The sequence below is a fragment of the Hippichthys cyanospilos genome, chromosome 12, assembly GCF_059441005.1.
Source record: "Hippichthys cyanospilos isolate Australia breed blue-spotted pipefish chromosome 12, RoL_Hcya_1.0, whole genome shotgun sequence".
Classification (NCBI taxonomy): Eukaryota; Metazoa; Chordata; class Actinopteri; order Syngnathiformes; family Syngnathidae; genus Hippichthys; species Hippichthys cyanospilos.
In genome coordinates, this window is record NC_142380.1 from 5,270,713 (window position 1) to 5,290,221 (window position 19,509).

The 19,509-nt window shown below is 42.8% G+C and overlaps 2 protein-coding genes and 1 long non-coding RNA gene across 3 annotated transcripts; 2 read left to right on the forward strand and 1 right to left on the reverse strand.

The window, feature by feature from the left end:
- Window positions 1-3,317: 3,317 nt before the first annotated feature.
- ptmab (prothymosin alpha b) lies at window positions 3,318-6,664 on the reverse strand. Its single transcript, XM_088430202.1, has 5 exons — window positions 6,497-6,664; window positions 5,168-5,233; window positions 4,375-4,459; window positions 4,215-4,300; window positions 3,318-3,978 (listed from the first exon to the last, which is right to left on the reverse strand). The coding sequence occupies exons 1-5, from the start codon at window positions 6,539-6,541 to the stop codon at window positions 3,934-3,936; spliced, it is 327 nt and encodes a 108-aa protein (XP_088286328.1). The 5' UTR covers window positions 6,542-6,664; the 3' UTR covers window positions 3,318-3,933.
- A 115-nt stretch (window positions 6,665-6,779) lies between these two features.
- On the forward strand, window positions 6,780-10,742 carry LOC148414516 (uncharacterized). Its single transcript, XR_015867501.1, has 2 exons — window positions 6,780-7,157; window positions 8,339-10,742. It is a non-coding gene; the product is annotated as an uncharacterized LOC148414516 (long non-coding RNA).
- A 3,435-nt stretch (window positions 10,743-14,177) lies between these two features.
- fam49ba (family with sequence similarity 49 member Ba) lies at window positions 14,178-18,877 on the forward strand. The gene is made up of 11 exons (XM_088429430.1): window positions 14,178-14,337; window positions 15,774-15,863; window positions 15,946-16,067; window positions 16,169-16,274; window positions 17,173-17,309; window positions 17,402-17,479; window positions 17,548-17,664; window positions 17,966-18,045; window positions 18,125-18,251; window positions 18,315-18,385; window positions 18,458-18,877. The coding sequence occupies exons 2-11, from the start codon at window positions 15,791-15,793 to the stop codon at window positions 18,525-18,527; spliced, it is 981 nt and encodes a 326-aa protein (XP_088285556.1). The 5' UTR covers window positions 14,178-14,337; window positions 15,774-15,790; the 3' UTR covers window positions 18,528-18,877.
- The last annotated feature ends 632 nt before the right edge of the window (window positions 18,878-19,509 follow it).

Genomic DNA, 19,509 nt, shown 5'->3' on the forward strand with positions numbered 1-19,509 from the left:
TGCTAAGTCATTCGTCTAAGAGACATTTCAAATAACTCATCTCGTAGTCTCACAAATAAGCTATGATGTGTAGGTAAGGACGTTTCAATTCCCAATGAGAAATGACAATGGGCACTATGGATGAAAAATAGGAATAATTATAAATGAGAAAATTCTAGTCAAATTCGTTTTTGTAGAGAGCAGATGTCGCCCTTGACTTATGCTTACCTAATACGAGCCAATTGAGCACTGTAGTGATAACTGCGACCGTTGGATGGCAGTGTTTCCACACTTACAACACAGCCATTACCTACATGCAAGTCTAACCGAAAGCAAATTATGTAAATAGTTCCAAAATTTTTAATGTCATGAATAATAAATAATACAATTGAGAATTTGCTGTATTTTTATGTTGTTACAGTAACTTCAACAATAATCCATCAAACCCTTGTTCTTTACTTCTGATTTCAAAACTACTAAGGCATCCATTTTTTTGTGTAGACTCATAATACTATGAGACGATTTAAAATGGACTCAGTTTCCTAATCATATCGGCCCAATGTGAAAAGTTGTAGCTACAAATGGCCCATGACAAAAATTAGTTTGACATCTCTGGTTGAGATCATTGCTGCAACTTGAGGACATGTGTGTGTGTGTGTGTGTGTGTGTGTGTGTGTGTGTGTGTGTGTGTGTGTGTGTGTGTGTGTGTGTGTGTGTGTGTGTGTGTATGTGTGTGTGTGTAGCTCCTCAGGGGGCCTATTATCACCACATCTGTTGCTAGTCGGGCTTGCGGTTGTCCCGGCAATGTGCCCCCCTTCTCCGAGCATCATCAGGGACACGCTGCTCCTCAGGGACCAACACGATCATTGTGCGTGTGTGTGTGTGTGTGTGTGTGTGTGTGTGTGCGTACAACCGTGTTGTTCAATTTGAATTGACAAGCACGACTGTGACGTAAACACATTGTTGTTGTCATGGCGACGTCATAGCATTTTAATATGACACAAAAATGGCCTTAATTGATTGAATCGATGCAAAAGGTTAATCCCTTTTAATGCGCTGGAACTCGGAATTGAACCCTTTGGACTGTGAGACAGACGTCCTACTGCTACATTTTCAGGTTGCAGTTTGAGGCGTGGCTCGATGTTTGATTCCGCCCACATGGATCAGGCGCCTTTTTTCTTATTTATTACATATTCTTTTTTTGACACAATCGTTTTACAATCCACAATAAATTCCTTGTCAACACAACAGTAGAACAACAACACAACAAACATAATACACTATTCAATGGCGGCTTTAATATTGCGCCATATAGTGATGCCGTTTTTAATACTGTATTTGTAAAACCATTGAGCAAATTAACTTCTTGATTTATGGGAAATGGTCAGAAGGGCTAATGTGACGTTCTTTCTGGCGGAACAGAAGATCGAACTGGCACAGAAGCAAGTCTAGCATACCCTGAAAATTAAGGAGTTGACGTAGGGTCTGATTTTGGTCGTTGGGTTCATAAATTATGTTCCAAAATGTCTTCTGCATAAAAAGAGGACATGGATGCAGTTCAACATTTATCTAGCAGAGGGCGCAATTACTTTAGGGTTGAAGTTAAAAACGTTTTGGATTCAGGGACCCGTTTTAGAAAGCAAATTTTCCAAAGACCTCCATTGCAAATGTTTGTGGAGACAAAGGGTAATGCCTTTTTTTAATCACCAACAGATTCAATTCGACAAGTATACGTGTTACTTTTCAGCTATGCTGAAGTTTAGAAAATAAAAATAGCAAATTATATGCCTCCTTATAACAAAACCAGGTCAACTTCCCTCCAATAGGTCGCTACCAATTATTTAGTCAAAAATATAAAATAAAATGCCACTTTAGCTTTGCTGGCTTCATCGCCTCGTTAGCAAGCAATTGTAGACACAAAACGCATTTTGACCAATTTTACTCATTAAATAATCAATTATTACATTAAAAAATATATATTAAAGTGGTTGAATTGATGGTTTTATTGAAGGGTCATGCATACTTTCACAATTTGATATAAAATGAAATTAACACAAATATATATAGATTTTTTATATATCTGTATTAAGGCCACGACCCGCAGGGTTCTGCGGACCTTACTTTAAGAACCACTGTTCTATAACGTTTGAAAAAAAAAGCGATATATCACAAGTTGGTGCCTTGTTACAAACATCAAAGAAATATTTTAAGAGCAAAAAAAAAAGCGCTGAGAGGTTGCGAATCTGTGTAGGTGGAGTCAAGCATTTAGGTCAACCACGTTGAGCCATGAATCGACACCGTCGACTGTTTTATTATCAACGGAAGCTATAACAGGCTAATTTTTTGTCCACAAGGGGGTACTAACGCAATTTGGCAGCAGCAGATCCTTTAGTGTTGTTGGGCAGCAAGTGTTGAAGGACATCTAGTGGTCAATCAGCAGATTGCACACAGACCGACTCAAATTCTTCCCCCTCCTCTCCTGCATGAATGGATTCTTAAAAATTTCGAGTCCTTGTCACTAATAGATCAGTGACGTTGCCATTTGAACATGCTCGTGTTGTCGGCGGCAGACGAAGGCGAAGCGCAACAGCTGTTTGTCCGGCTTGAATCTTTTCAGCCAAAACGGAATGACTGGCAACATTCTTTTTGGCAAGCCAGAAACTCGTGGTTCGCTGTCGTCGTCCTCATCGTTGCAGCGCGCCAAATTCTGCCCACGCCATTTGTTCGTTGGCCTATCCAACACTGACGTCATCATTAGTCCCGGAAAAGCAGTCGCACTCGTTTCCGCGCCTCCTCACTTCACTCATGTTGTTTTAAAATCCCAAACACTTCCTCTTTCGTTTAGCTGAATCTTTGGTCATAACTTAAATACACCACAAAAGCCTGTTTTTCAATCAGAAGTTTTATAATGGGAGTGACGTTCATTTTTCTCGTTAGAGTTCAAGGTTGCAGAGACATTAGTTTCGTTTAAGGGATAATCTATTTAATATATTTCAACAGTTTCGACATTTTTTATATCGTTAATTTGTTGATTAAATTGGTTTACAGTAGTTTGGGACTGCCACATGACCAAAGAGTGGGCAGTGATTGGTCGTTACGCGCTCCATGAATACAGGTGACGTCATTTTCAGTCAACATCTAGCGGGAAATGTTTTGAATTCTATTTCTGCATCCAAAATAATAGTTGTCAAATTATAGACAATATATAAACGTTTTACTCCTTAAAAAAAAATAAAATAAATAAATAGGTAGATCTCTTGAAAAAGGTTGGGAAATACTGGGCTAAAGGTCACGAAGCCGGCAAGAATAGAGCAAGAAGCCAAAGAGTAAAGTAGAAGTCACAAAATAAAAGTCCGGTTTATTGGCAAACAACAAACTTCGCACGTACACCAAAACAGGCGGCCAGAAAACAACCCAAAACAAAAACAAAAAAAAGAAGAAAAGAACAAAAGAGGCTCTTTTCTTTGGCCTTCCTCCATCCAAGCAAGCGAGCAAGCAAGCAACAAAAAAAAAAAAAAAAAAACAGAACAAAAAAAAAAAAAAAAAAAAAAAAAAAAAAAAAAAAACCTTTTATGGTACAGCTCAAGTACATACATTAAATGGAATTGACTGGAATGCTCTGAGTTCAACGGCCAAAGACATTTTGGACTTAGTTTGGGTGTCACAAGGATTTGCCTCCTCCCCAACAATATGTACAAAAATATAAAATGTAAATAAAAATACAAACTAATTCCCCACTGGAGTCGCTGTTATCATTTTTGTTGTCGTTGAGGCCGGATTGTGCGTGAGGATGGCGGACGGGCGGCAGGCGTTGAAATCTACTCGCTAATGACCACATTTTCTTTCGTTTTGTTTCATTTCATTTGGATGAGCGCTCCACCGGCCCCGCCCCCTGAGCCCAACCACAGGAAGCGGCCCGGCGGATCGCCGCCGCCGCCGCGGGAGGCCGCCGCATCAATCGTCGTCGTCGGTTTTCTGCTTCTTGGTCTCCACGTCGTCCTGGTGGCCACAAAAATGCATTTACTGACCAAACGCAAGCTTTATTCATTTGTTTTATTTCTTTAAGTTGAAGCGGCAACTCCCTTATGGTTACTGTGGCTGCTTTTGAAATTTGGAAGCACGCTTTTCAAATCTCATTTTCTCTTCGGTGCCAATTTCTGACCTTTTGCAGTCCAACCAACAATTGCCAAGTTTTATTCCATCTCCCCATTTTGCGCTCTAAAATGAAAAGTCACCTCGTCGTCGTCTTCGTCATCCTCGGCCGCCCGCTTCGTGCCTCCCTCCAGCTCGTCCTCGTCCTCATCCTCGTCTTCCTCGTCACCTACGCGACAACAGCCCTGACTGTCAGCAGTTGCATTGTGAGGGAGGAGAACCTCAGGGAAGAGTCTCGGGCACCTTCTCCGTCATCCTCCTCATCCTCTTCGTCCACATCATCGTCTTCCTCGTCGTCGATCTCTGGCTCGCCGTTCTCCTCGTTCTCCTTCGGATAAAAACTTATATGTTTAAGCATGCTTTTGTACCTTTACTTGTCATTTAGCACAGAAATCAATTGTTATTAAATACCTGCATTATAATAAACCGATCTACAATTTCAGGCGACTATGTGAATAGCTAAATAACTAGTCAGGTTTTTGTGCTTAGGCAAAGTTGTGTAAAATAAAAAAGTACTCTGGCGCCCTCTGATGGCAGTTCAGTGCCTAGAAACGATGTTTAAGAGGGGGGAGCATTTTTTTTTTTAAACCCTGAATTTAAAAAGAAAAAATAATCCTCTTGGTGTCTTAGACGTGAGGGGTGGGGGTCATTTGGACATAAATAATGCTCTGCTAACATCGCAATGATTCAAACCAAAACTATAAAAATATTAAGTAGACAGTTGAGATATTTTCATTGGTGGAGAAAGTTTTGTTTCAGTTTTTTGGATCATTAAATGTTTATATTTCTTTATAACACCTTTTTCCCTTGATGACATTGGTGTCACACCTTTGAGAGCTTTGCAATGGCCAAAAAACATACCTTTACTATTGATTTTGCGCTTTAACATATAATAGTGATAGAGGACTTCATATTCTCAAACCTCCTATATGAAACATGCAGATAGGATGTTTTGTATTCCTCCTCTTTTTCCCTCTTTTTTTTTTTTATAAAGAAAGTGAAACCTCGATTCGTATGTGCAAGCAGATCGTGTCACCTTTCCATTGGTGGCAGCATCTTTGCCGTTCTCTTTCTCCTCTGCAAGCTTCTTCTCCTTTAGTTCCTAAAAGGAAAAAAAAAAAGAAAAAATTGTGGTAGTGGTACTGACAAATCTAAAGCTTCCTGTTGTCTAGCGGGAGGAGGAGTGCATGCTGGGAGCATTGCCTCCACTTAGTCCCCCACCCTCTTAGTGTCTCGTAATCGGATACTTTGCCGGCGGGCCACCGGGCATTGTGGGTATTGTAGTGCCTCAGCCGCCATATGTCACCCGACACGCCCGGGAGACGCACTGCATTACCCACAATGCAACGCGCTAGAGAAAAATCAGCTCAAGAGGCGCCGAGGGGGAGGGGTGACTTTTTTGGGGGAGTGGGGGGGCGAGCGTGTAACGGAGGACAATAGAAGACACATGGCCGACATCACACCGGAAAACTCCCGCTCGTTTCTCGATCGGAATCATAAAAATTAATCATCCTCAACTCGATTTTGGTGTTCGTTGATTCATTTCCGGCACGTAATCCGATTAGCTCTTAAACGCCTAACATTTTTTTTTGTTTTATATTTTTTACCAGTCAAGTTTCCTTCATCGTTGCGCTCGTACGCGCGCGTGCACGCATGGCTCAACTTGAGCAGGTTGTGAATCCAACACAAAGCGCGCGCACGACGCATCACACCTCCGCGCAAGCACGCACGCGCACGTACGTGAGTGCACCGCATTACCGACCTCTAAAAACGGAAAATTAAGATTTTTTTTTAATACATAATTCGGTGTAAATCTTCCCGGGGAGACATAGATGCGCCAAGAAGCGGCGGCAGCGAGCGAGCGCCAAAACCGTCAACAAACACAGCGGGTCGATAACCCTCATTCAAAGCAACTTTCGGAACCGGAACCGCCAGAGAACACGCAGAGCCGCTCGGCTATCGGCGACAACATTTTCCCTGACCGAATTAACGCGAGCGAGGCCGGGGGGGGGCTCCTCGCTCGGACCCCGGTGCGGATCGCTCGTCCGCCGGTTCTTCTGAGAGCGGAACCGAGCCACTTGTATAAACAAAGGCGGCTCGGCTCGCAGGCAGACAATGAGGCTGAGCAGGCGTCATTGGAGTGACATCTGGAAGCTGCCGAGATGCTCGCAAAACCTTTCGGTGCACGTTTCTTCGGGTGCCTTACGAGCGCACACGCGACGAAAGCTTTTTTTTTTCAAGTAATAAAACGATACTAGTGAAATAATCATTATAAACTACGGCGAGGATCCCGCGCAGCTTTGTGGAGGTGAACGGCTTAGTGAGCAGCACACGCACCGTGACAAGAAATCACTTGTCGTCTTACCTTGGCTGAGATGTCCGACACAGAGTCAACTTTGGCGTCTGCCATTGTTTCGGGTGAGTAAAAGAAAGCTGGCGAGCAAGAAGATGAACAAAAGTAATTCCTGGGTGACGGCGCTCAGAGTGTTATTGTGCCAATGGCCGAGCAAGCTGGCGGCCGAGTGGTTAATATAGCTTAGTAGGCGGGTTCACCGCAGCTTGGCTTTAGCTGATTGGCTGCCCTTACACCGAGAGGGCTTCTCCGTTCGCGTAAGGGGTCAAATTACCAATGCCCGAGGCCACGCCCCCTCCCACCCGCGCGGATACTCGGCGTTTTCTTTTCCCGAAAACGTCATTGAGATCGGCACAATTGCACAAAATGGTACTCAGCTCTAGCGGGGTAGCGAAACGATCCCGCCTGCCTTGAGTTACGCACTTAATATGTCCGATAGCTTCCACGAGGATGACGAATGGCGGCATTTGATTGATTGATGCTAGTCTGGACCAATGAAACGGCGACCTAGGGCCCATCGTCCCGCCCACTCCGACGGAGGGCAAAGATTTCGGCAAAATGTCAACTTGTCCGCCAAGTTTGACGACGGTCAAGGCTTTTGTATGTCGCGCCGTGTCCTCACGTGCCGCCACCCGGTGGCAACACGCGAGAAAAACGTCTTCGAGACCCCAAAGTAAGTGAAGCGCCACGGCCGCCATTTGAGCTCTCCGCTCGCCCCTCCCCTTGATCGGCCGGCAGCCATCTTAAGGCTCCGAGGCTGTCGCTCGTCGTCTCTGAATGGCGCACTTGTTCCTCTTCTCTTTCCTCTCATTTTCCACGCGACGTCAACGTTCGACGGCCGCAATAGTGGCGGCGCGTCGTTAGAACCGCTCCAAACAAAACCCAAAGACAAGCAGAACGTGAATGAGGCGAGCGACCGCGTGGCCTCGTTTCCTCCTTTTGTTCAATACAAAAAACGGGCAAAGTGCGACACAACACATGCGACGTGACAAGTGCCCCCCCCCCCCCAAAAAAAAATCGTGTGCTCGTGAACATTCTTATGAAACACAACATGGATTAGTCCTTACCGACTTTAGTACACATGGCTTTTACAAGCGGAACATGAGAAGGACAGATGCGGCCGCCATTAGGCGCAGGAGTTTTGGGGGGGATGGGTCTCACACTCGAGGCTCGCAGCCTGGCTGTGTGCTCGACGCCGAGGCAAGTTGGGCCTTGAACGAGCGCTGATTGGCTGCCCTCGCCGTCAGGCATTTCAAACGCCGATGACGTCGGTGCGTCGTAAAGCGCGGCTGCGGATAGTAACTGCGGACGAGCGTCGGGTTTCACTGACGAGCGCTCGGTCCTGTTTCCCGCCCATACACGTACACAGTCACCCCCCCCCCCCTCCTTCCTCAAAGAAATAAATGCATTTTTAAATGTTTTATGCACGTTTCCAAAAGTTGGTATCTAATTTTGGAAGAAAAAACAATAAAACAATCACTATAACTAACACAAGCACATACTTAAGAGAATGGTTACATATTGGGTCAAACTGAACGTCACAACATTAAGTATTTGTTTTGTATTGGTCAAAGTGTAATCTTTGAACTGACTGCCTCTAGAGGTGGCTAAATGTCACGACGTGAATTTTTAAAAACTTGTGTTGAATTTTCAAATACACGGCGTGTGATAAGTCTGTCTGAACTGTTTTTTTTTTTGTCAACAATTATTCAGGTACATTTTCATTGTTTCTTATGCACTTTGCAGTCGACAAGCAGCCTGATACTTTACCAAGTACCAGTTGACTGGTACTTGCTAAAGTTATCGAATATTTTGCTACTTTTGCTATTACACATTTGTCTTTCCACTCTCCAGGTGAGCAAGCGCCCCTGCCAAGATGGCCGCAAGTCAGTACATGCACGTGTGGACACGCAAGTCACGCTGCCACCTGGTTTGCTATGAACACTTTAACAAGTCACTTTTGCAAGAAAGAAAGAATATTCTTTGTCGCTTGCCTCTTCTGTTTTGAAAACAAGCATGTAGATAGGCCCTAATAAAGTTATCCTAATGGCAGCATATTGAAAATCCCATCTGGATTTTGCTGAATTCGTTTTAGTCATAATATGATAATTTTATAAGGTATACTATTTTGGAAAATCCAAAAATGATTCCTGTAAACTTTCCCAAGTTTGAAGCGAGCAAATTCGATGCATCTAATTGAATGACTAAAAATGTCCATTCATAAAGACAGTAACTGACCTCCAGAACCGCCTTCATTTCAAGTTGACAAACATTGTTGATTTCTTCTCTCGTCCGGTCACTTCCTGTTTGCCGTAAATGAAAAAGCAGCTCAAGCCAGAGGCGCCGCATTCCTCCGGATCACCTTCAGCGCAACAAACACGACAATTTAGCCACCCTTAAGAAGCCCTCCTTCCTTCTATACATTCCCCAGTTCATTCTTGACCCCCAAATCTCCTCCAAGATCTCCTTTTAAACACCTCTTTTGGGGCAATCAATTTCTTCCTATGCTCAACGTTGCTTGTTTACTACTCCAAGACATCATCTTGATTCCTTCTCCAGAGCTTGTTCTTGCTCCCAAAATGTACTTCTAAAGTCGAAGATTAAAGACCCCCTAACACCTCCCTTTTCAACACCTCCGCCTTGTTCATTCTTGCCCCTCAATTTGATCATCTTCAACACCTTCTCATTGTTCCCTCAGCAGTCCACTTGGCCTTCAAAACCTCTTGAATGTTGTTCAGATTGTCTCACATTTTTCTGTTTTTTTTCAACATCTCCTTTTCATTCCAAGGATTCCTGCTTGTTCTTTCAAAGCATCCATGTTACTTTGGGGATCGCTTCATTGTTCTTCCTTGTATCGAACATCTATCTGCATCCAACTCAGTGACATCCTTTTGTTCCTTTTTTTGTAAGACGACGTCATCATTGCTCCTTGAACGTCCTCCTCATTCCTAGTTGTCCACATTCCCACTCCAAGACCTCTTGCTCAAACCAAGTTTCATTTTCCTTCAGGATGTCTTGATTGTTCCCTCCTTCACAACAGCACTTTATGCTTTGATGTCCTTCATATCTTTTTACCAATTCCAATAAACATTGTGAAATTAAAACAAGTTTTTAATTGGGCATGCGGGGTCAAACACTTCCTGTTACAACTGAAATGCGCGCATACAACAAATGTGTGTGTGTGTGCATGCATATGTGTGGTGCTTTGTTAGCATAAGAAAAGCACACATGACAATGGGAGGAGGTGTTTTCTTTTTAAGTCCTCATGGGGGGGGGTGCAGGTGGGGGAGGGGCTTATTGTGCTCCTTCAGGTACTTGCTGCCTTCCTACTCAACTTCGCGTCTACACACCAACAATGACAGACAAACAAACACACTAAGTGAGGAATCAGCAATTGAGGGCTCTCGAAGATAAAAATTCTCAAATAAGTTCAGTCCTGTCTAGAAATGTGAGCAATACCTGTATTCTCTGCATTTTTGTCCAAACATAATAAATTGAAGCTTGTTGAAAACTTTGCTTGAAACTTTTCAAAGTCAGTAGGACCTACAGTCCAAATTTTTTGACTGGTTCAACTACGGTTGTTGAAGTTACCATTCCCTACAGTTGCATTTCAATCTGAAGCTGTTTTTAAAATTGAAAGTACATCTCTAAATTTCACATTTATGTGCAACGCATCTTTATTCAAATCGCTGGAGTTGTTTATTCTCTTGTATGTTCTTGACGTGATCCCAACAACAATACAATCACCTTTGATGAATATATAATTGGTCTTGCAAATTTCTGCAGTTCGATGTTGCTCATTATTTGAAGAGTGAAGTATTTTTCAGGTGCAACTTGGCGGGAAACCTTTTTTATATATAAAAACGAAAAAAAAAGTGTGGGTGGCGAGGTGCTGGAGATAACTGGGTACGCTCATGACGTCTTGATGATAAGAAAGTATTTTCCAGTTGAAACCAAGTCGACATCTACTCTAATTTCTTTAATCAAAATCTGTCATTTGTATATTTTCCTGGTATGGCTGTTCCAATTATCTGTATATATTTTTGTTTTTATTCTTTGTTCTGTTTATTGACAAAGGAATCGTCGATGTGAAGCGTTACATGTATAAAGAAAAGTGGTGAAAGTACGTTTATAATTTTTATATCCTTGTTACCTTCTTGGTATGTTTTGAGAATTTGATACATCTATCACACATTTATGTTGAAAATTTCTATATGTTGTCCGTTCTTCGCATAAAAATAAACTTGATAAAATCTCATTAACGGAGATTAAATGGTTTTCAAGACTTTGTCTCCACCTGCTGGCTGCTTTTAGTAGTTGATGGACGTCGACCTCATTAGCAATAAGAATTTGTTTCATTACACAAGCGCGTGCACGGCAGTTTCGTTTCGACGCGAGCTTTGCTGCTTCTTTCTGGCCTCGACAGACAAATCGGTATCTGGACTCGAGTGAATTGCAACAATCATGCAAAAAAATGTTTTTAATCTTTGATATATATAAACCGTACGTCTCAATAAACGTTTCCTTTCTATTACCTTTCAATTTTTCATGTGACATTTGCGGTACGTTTGTGCCAAAGTGAGTCTGCTTCAATATTTGGTAGTAATATTTAACTATTGGTTAAGGAATCCTTGAAATTAGGTTATTTTTTAAACGGTGTAATACAGCTTACGGCCATTGGGTGGCAACAGACGCATGCCTTCTGTCGATTAGCGATAGAATTGCTTTTTTGTGAAATATAAACACGATTAATAAATGTACACTTATCAATTTGGTGTAGAGGGGTTTTATGTTTTTCGCCTTTTTTTTCCTCTATGAGAATGACTAAGTCCTCCCTAGAAAACTCACACGTGCACGCGCGAGCACACGCATGAATTTTCCATGTTGACTTATGGAAATCAAAAGTCAATCAAAATGTTAACGTTGTGTGTCCACACTTCCACTTTGTATGACTGTGTGCGTGTGTGCGCGTCACACGCAGGGACACTAGAGCTTTGTTCAACTCGCTCTCACATACACGTCGTGAAATGGCGGCCAGCGGTAAAATGGAAAATAGTAACTGGATTTCTCACTAAGTGGAATGGTTTGTCAGTTTGTATTTTCTATAATCCATTTAATACACAATTTAAACAAATACACAATACTGTTAAATGTTTGCACAGGCATGGCACAAAATACCGTAAATGTTTATAAAAATGCATTTCCCGAATGATTAACAGAGTTGTTATCTCCACATAGTACACATGAACAAAACACACAAAAAAGCTACAACATGCACACAAACAAAAATATGAGCACATAAATCACACACAAACACAGTTTCACACAAACAGACCCTAACAAACGTTTAGCACATACAAAACAACACTTTCTTGCAACACACACGAAACACGTTGTCACATGTCACAAGTCGGTTGGCATTTTTGAGACTTGATTTTGCGTGTTCAATTGCATATATTTTTGTACATTGTTATCATGCTAATTAGCATTGCTTATGTGTGTTTTAGAATTGTTACTGCTTACTACAATTTTAATATACTTTCCAATAGCATTACCAATGTGTTTTAGCATACACACTAGCACTGCTAATTTGTTAGCATTTTTCACATTTATTGATGATTATGTTAGAACATTGTTAGCATTTTTTTTACAATTACTTCAACTGGCCCATTCATTAGCATTGCTTCAATTCCTTAGCATGTTCACAAGCATTTCTAAAGTCTTCTGGCACATTTGCCAGAATTGTTAAGGTGAGGGTGTGTACTGTGTAACTGTGTAAGTGCAGTCGTAGGCCTCCTCCCTTACAATTCCTTGTAAGGTCGAAAAACAAACTTTCCAACTTTCAGCAGGGAGGAACCAGGCCTACATCGCCCAATTCTATTTTTAGAAACAAACAAACACACTTACAACATGCAAGCACCACAGGCATGCGTTAGAATTTGATGAGGATTATGTTTATGATGTGTGACCTTTTTTTTCATTTCAACATTTTCTTTCGATCTTGTTTTTTGTTGTTGTTCTTTTTGGCTAGTAAAGCTTTTTTTTTTTTATATATTTATGTCTCCCTCTGTTGGTAACCATTCAACACTGTACCCCCGCCGCAGTTTTTCGCGGTGTGATGTCACTGTTACCATGGAGACAATCGGCTAATGTGGATTTGTATTTAGCACGTAAGGGCGGGGCTGTTTAGGTGGTGTGTGTGTGTGTGGGGGGGGATTTTTGGCGGAGAGCGTGGTGGGGGTTCGTAGAGGCGGGGTCAGCGGCTTTAGGGGGCATCAAAGGTGTTGATGACGTGGAATAAAAAAAGGGGAGGGGACGTCAATGCTGCAGCAGGAAGCGCAGGCGGGGCGAGGAGAGGGGGCGGGGCCTCTGGGGCTGCAGCACAGATGCAGGAAGGACACAAAAGGGCACTTGGTGCAAAAATGCAACACGTTACAGAATCCTGTTGTGTATGTTAAGCATCGTAGGCAGTTGCACATGCATGGTGCACAAGGCAGTTACACGTGTAGATTAGTATTATCCTTCCGCAAATATGTACCATATACATGAGGCAACACAGTCCACAGTATAGTATAGTATAGTATAGTATAGTATAGTATAGTATAGTATAGTATAGTATAGTATAGTATAGTACTGTATAGTATGGTTGTTTGAAGCCACTCACGCAAAAGTAATTGAAGAGACATCATTAAATGAATTTCAAGTGCATAACATGGAATTTTCGCTGGCTTAGTCCCTACTTGCAACAACTGCATCAATGTTTGGCAAAAGTGATTTTCCTCAATAATGATAATGCAGTCACATAGGAACACTTGGGTTTTTAGTATCAGCAGCTCTTCTTGGGAGGAAGGCACTGGCGCCATTTGAGAAGCCATTATCAGAGAAATCGATATATTTAAGTTAAGTGCGCTGAGGAGGTGGCAACCTAAGATGTCCGCCAGTGGCCTCACGTTTTGCTCCTTCCAAGTAAGTAGCGTTGTTATTACATACGTATTATATATAAGTCCGTTTGTTGTTTATAACAAAAAAAGTGTCCAAGATTCACGGAAACATATTTTGATCGTGCTGCATAACCAGGTCAAATTTACCACAAGAGCACACAATTATCATAGTACTTTCGGGATCGATATGAGAGCTTCATGGGACATGTGATTTATAGTTCGCCCTTGTTTCTTGAGAGACTTCCACTATTTATACTTTACGTAGGCCTATGTACATTTTATCAGGTTTGGGTAATTTCCAATTACTTCATGAAAATTTCAGTTTCCGTCATTTCATTACCTCATTTAATGCAATTTGAACGCATTCAGCGTCATCTAAATGTACGAAATTACGTTGAAGTTTTAGAGTGTAATTTTAGTTTTTCCCCAGCAGGGGGGAGCAGAGTGATGGATGCAAGCAAACTTCATTACTGCAGCACTTGTAAAATTGTCACTAATAACGGTCGCCGAGATGCTGCGGCTGTGGCTGCTTCTGCTCACACGATATGATAAATTTCACTAACTTTTCCGTGTCATTTCAGAAAAATAAAAGATAAAATAAGTCAAAGTGCTTTTCTCGTTAGTTGTGGTTGTTTCGGGGTCCGTTCCATGATGCTACGTCGGCTTTCCCGTCGTGTTGCGTTCAAGTTCCTTTCGTCGTGTTGCCTTCTGATGACATTGATGAGGCGTTCACGTTCCGCTGACGTAGCGGGTCCCCGGCGTCCGCCGATTGGTCGCTCGTTCAGGAAACGTTTCCTTTTATAGTGAACGCAGCCCCGAATTGCCCACTTCCGGGTTGTCGGCATGTAGGATCACCTGGACCCGCCAACGCCAAGCTTTCGAACCCGCACCCATCCGCCTCGATCGGCGAAGGTGAGCACCGCGGCTATTTCGTGGGGACGGGGTTTTGCTGTGCTTCTCTGCGGGTCTGGCTCTGGGTCTGGGTGGGTCGCGCCGGTTGCGACTCGTCGGGTCATGTCGAGACTCGACAGCCGACTTTCGAGTGGAGTTTTCGCCCTTTGTGCTCCGAAAGTTGCGATTTGCAGAGGAAGCAAACAGTTAGGATCGGTTCCATCAGCAACGTGAATGCAGACGAACACTTCCGGTTACCGCCAAACAACATCAAATCTCGGCCACCAGTTTATTAGGGACCCCAGCTTTTTACCAAAACCAACATGTTTACGTTCCCCAATTGTAATTACCTATTGAGTGAAATTTTGTCTTGTCCACTTTGCATTGTTGCTTTCTGTTTAGCGTAATAATCAATTATATATTATCCTAATGTATTATTAATCCTCTTAAACACACAAAAAAACATTTTTAAATGTTACAAGCCATTTTATCATATGGCATAGAGATATGCAAACTTCAACGTAGATACAGCATGCAACAATTAGATTAGTACATCATGGAGTCCTGAAAATTCTAGTTTGTTTCTGCAAACAACATGTTATTGTAGATTGACAATAATAATTTGATTTTTGAGCGGTTTATTTAATCATGTAAGGTTGTCATGTGCAATGGCAACCTTCTTGCAGGCTGCACAGTTAAAGAAAGTAAGCACATAAACAGACTATAATGTGGTCCAGTGATATATTTACATAATGCATGACATAATTATTTATTCAAATTATACGTTTTTTTCTTTTTGCACCCCCCAATCCCTGCAAAAGTGCTTGATTGATGTTTAAAAAAAGAGAGACCCAGCTATTCATTTAAATGCACTTCTAGTGGACATTTATTTTTGCTCTACTCATTAAAGCTACCCTACTAAGTCCTGGTGTGCTCAGTAGAGGACACCCTGGCCTCTCAATGATGTCTCTTTGGCATGCAACCAGCTTTGCTGTCTTGTTGAGACAAAACATGGACACAAATTAATTGGTTGTGTCTCAGAAGGATATATGTTTGTAAGACTGCAGAGATGTGAATCCTTGATGCAGACCAAGCACCTGACCTGACATCAGTGAGCTTCACTTCCTTTCATTCAAATGTAGCTCACACGTCATCACTTCCTCTTTCACTCGTTGCACTCCACTCACTTAAAATTGTTCTGTCAATGTTGCACTTCAGTCATTCTGTGTGTGCAACGCACCAATCGTAAGTCACTTTGGTGCAAAACTCGTTCATCTCACTTATTCTCCCAAAAAAGATGTTTTTTTAATGCCATATTTTATTTAGTCAATTTAGCAATGAAAAATCCTTCACTTGAACCTTACCACTCATATAATGCAATGAAATGAAAAAAATCAAGTCAAAATATGAATACCCTATGTACTTATGTCTAATAATTTTCCTGAATGCTTTGCAAGGTTTCGTATGTGCGAGAATGGGGAACTTGATCAAAGTGCTGAGCAGAGACATCGACAACAACGCTGGAAACTTCTTCTTGGACTTTGAGAGTAAGACACACGCACATACTGTACATGCGCCCACACACTTGCACAAACACACTCAAGCATAGTGTGTGGTGTGGACGCATAGACGCAGAGGCGTCGTCATCAGAAAAGGAGGTTTGGGAGAAGGTGAACAAGGTGCTGACGGAGGCTCAGGTCATCCTGGATGAGCTGCAGGCCTACACGGGAGCCGGAGAGGAGATCCGACTGGTAAACCCGCACCCCCTGTGGATTTGCAGCGTGTGCGTGTGTGTGAGTCAATTGTGTGTTTGTGTGTGTGTGCGTGCATACATGCGTGCATGTGTGAGTAGGCCATCCAGAGTCCGAATGAAGAAGGCGTTCAGGAGAAGGCCTGGTCTGCCGTTCTTCCCCTCGTTACCAAACTGAAACGCTTCTACGAGTTCTCCCACAAGCTCGGTAATGCTTCCATTCAGTCACACACTGCCTCAATTTATTCATTCATTCATTCATGCCTGTTTAGTCATCCTCTTTCTCGGTAGTTCTTGCTTGAATTTACTCACATTGAATCATTCTCACTCATTCACTCATTCTTATTCACACACTCACTCATGTTCACTCACTCACTCACTCACTCACTCACTCAGCCATACTCACTTTCACTTACTTACTCAGTCTTTCACTCATGGTCATTGTCTTATTCACTCACTCACTCACTCAGCCATACTCACTTTTTCACTTACTTACTCCGTCTTTCACTCATGGTCATATTCACTCACTCACTCACTCACTCACTCACTCACTCACTCACTCACTCACTCACTCACTCACTCACTCACTCACTCATTCCCTCTGTTGTTCACTCATTCCCTCAGGAATTTGTCCATTGCCATTCATTAGTTCGCATATGAATTCACTCATTCATCTAGTCGTCATTCCCTCATTCATCCACACCAATTCATTGGGTCACTCATGCCTTTGTACACACATAGTATCATTTTGCCATTTGTTACTCACTCACTCACTCTCCCTCTGTTGTTCACTCATTCACTCAGGAATTTGTCCATTGCCATTCATTTGTTTGCATATGAATTCACTCATTCATCTAGTCGTCATTCCCTCATTCATTCACACCACTTCATTGGGTCACTCATGCCTTTGTACACACATAGCACCATTTTGCCATTTGTTACTCACTCTCACTCACTCACTCACTCACTCACTCACTCACTCACTCACTCACTCACTCACTCACTCACTCACTCACTCACTTCACTTCACTCGTTTTCTTGACTCATTTATTCATTCACACCTGCATTTTTATGAGCGTGTGTCATTTTGCGTTTTCTCTAATCAGAGCAGAGTCTGCGCTGCCTGCTGTCCATCCTGACCGGTCCCGAAGCCCCGCCCACTCAGCAACTGGAGAACAAACAGGCGCTCGCCAGGCAGTTCGCGCTCATCCTGCACTTCACGTTAAGATTCGACGAGCTCAAGGTCGCCGCCTCGGGCGTCCTCTCACATCGTCTTCATGTCCTTCCCATCTCCCTGACGTGTTCGTATTCTTGATGTTCCTCATCACGTTACAGATGACCATCCCGGCCATTCAGAACGACTTCAGTTACTACAGACGCACAATCAGCCGCATGCGCATCAACAACGTCTGCGTAAGAAGCGCGCTCGCGCACCGTACACGTGCCCCGTTGCAGGGCGTTCAAGTGCGATTGTCCTTCAGGGCGACGCGGACACGGAGGTCAACAACGAGCTGGCCAATCGCATGTCTCTCTTCTACGCCAGCGCCACGCCCATGTTGAAGACGCTCAGCGACGCCACCATCAAGTTTGTCTCCGATGTTAGTTGCTTCCGCATTAATATATATATATATATATATATATATATATATATATATATATATATATATATATATTTATATGATAAGGGGAGAAAGCTGTCTCAGTTTAAATTTAAGTTAAAAAAATGTTTCTCAAAAATTGATCAAAGTTGGTTGCTAAAGTCATCTCATCTCGTGGGATTTGTGTCTCATCCCATCCCTAATATTAACATCTCGTATCTTTAATGACTCCACATAGACGTCATCATATTGTTGTAATGTCCATGTTGTCCTGTGGGGGGCGCTGATTTTCATCATGCAGAATCCTGAGGTTCCCGTCGACAACACCACTGACTGTTTGAGCACCATGGCCAGCGTGTGCAAAGTCATGCTTGAAACACCGTGAGTTCCTCAATGCATCACCGCCCCCCCTCACCACTTTTTTTTTAAATTAATACTTAGTGTGCGTGTGGATACACAGAGAATACAGAAGTCGTTTCACCAGTGAGGAAACGTTGCTGTTTTGTTTGCGCGTGATGGTGGGCGTCATCATCCTCTACGACCACGTTCACCCGGCCGGAGCCTTCGTCAAAACTTCCAACATTGATGTAAGATCTCGCGCATGTGGCCGCGTGCAAGAAACAGAAAGATTGTGTTTTGGTCACGTGCAGATGAAAGGATGCATTAGGGTGCTTCGGGAGCAGCCGGCAAGCAGCGTAGAAGGTCTACTGGACGCTCTAAGGTCACACCTCGCACATCCCAACTTGCCGCTCACTTGCCATTGGCTAACATGTTGACCTCTGACCCCCTGCAGGTACACCACCAAACACCTGAACGACGAGGCCACGCCCAAACACATCAGGAACATGCTGAGCGTCAACTGAACAACAGCGCCTCCTGCTGCTCGTCCTCTATATTTCACAAGAACTACTGAGCATTTTATGGTTTTAACGTGTATTTCTTCTTTGGTCTAAATTGTTCCTACCTCTTCTGGCGCCATCTTTACTCACAAGTCAGTGTGGCTGGCGCAGGTGAACTTTAGCTGGAAGCTGACGTTAGCTTAGGCTACAGAGCTTAGGCTAGCAGCAAAGACAATCCAAACGTTTGGAGTGATCATCTCAGATACGACGGGCACATAGACCTCGAAGCTCATGAGTTATTATTTTAGAATTCAATATTTTGAATGTTTTTGTGCATATGTTTTGGCTTAATAAAGTTTTTATATCTTTGTTTACATCAGTTTTGCTTTTGTCTATGTAGCAACAAAGTAGCAACATGGTCGCCACTATGGTGACGCGCAAGGACAGTCACCAGCATCAGATAAACAATCGCTTCATTAGAATTTAAAACGTTTGTTGAAATATATTTTTGTGACTTCATAAGACTCGAGGCGAGTTCCTGCAGTACTCGTAGCAGTCTGTAGAGGGTGACGGTCAAGTACTGTCAAGTAAACAAAAACCAGTATCCTTTTTAACATTAACAAAAGAAAAAAAGCAACGTAAATCAACTTTCCGACAACTGTTAATAATTTTTTACAGCGTTCATACAAGTTACATCGTAGTCTAAAACAGAAAAAAATAACGAAGTGCATCAAAGTGCCTGAAACCTAAAAAAAAAAGATAAAAATTCGTATTTTATTGCAATTAAACTTCACATGACAAAAACGAAGCCTTTTTCTTTGGGTCATCCGCGCCCCTCCAGGGGGGCCGTCCCGCTAGTTGGGAAACACCGGATTAATCACTTAAAACACCGACTCAAAAAATCTGGATCTATCCGCTAGAGGGCGCTACTGACGTGTTTCCCCCTCAAAGCCACCACGCCTATTACCAGTGTGCATGTGTGCGTACTCAGGACTCAGGGAGGGGC

Coding starts and splice junctions, on each gene's coding strand:
- fam49ba (XM_088429430.1), top strand. CDS start 15,791: ATGGGGAACTTGATCAAAGTGCTGAGCAGAGACATCGACAACAACGCT. Junction 16,275..17,172: donor CGAGTTCTCCCACAAGCTCG/GTAATGCTTCCA, acceptor TTCTCTAATCAG/AGCAGAGTCTGCGCTGCCTG. Junction 18,386..18,457: donor GGTCTACTGGACGCTCTAAG/GTCACACCTCGC, acceptor GACCCCCTGCAG/GTACACCACCAAACACCTGA.
- ptmab (XM_088430202.1), bottom strand. CDS start 6,541: ATGGCAGACGCCAAAGTTGACTCTGTGTCGGACATCTCAGCCAAG. Junction 5,234..6,496: donor TGTCGGACATCTCAGCCAAG/GTAAGACGACAA, acceptor TTTTCCTTTTAG/GAACTAAAGGAGAAGAAGCT. Junction 3,979..4,214: donor ATGACGAAGACGACGACGAG/GTGACTTTTCAT, acceptor TGTGGCCACCAG/GACGACGTGGAGACCAAGAA.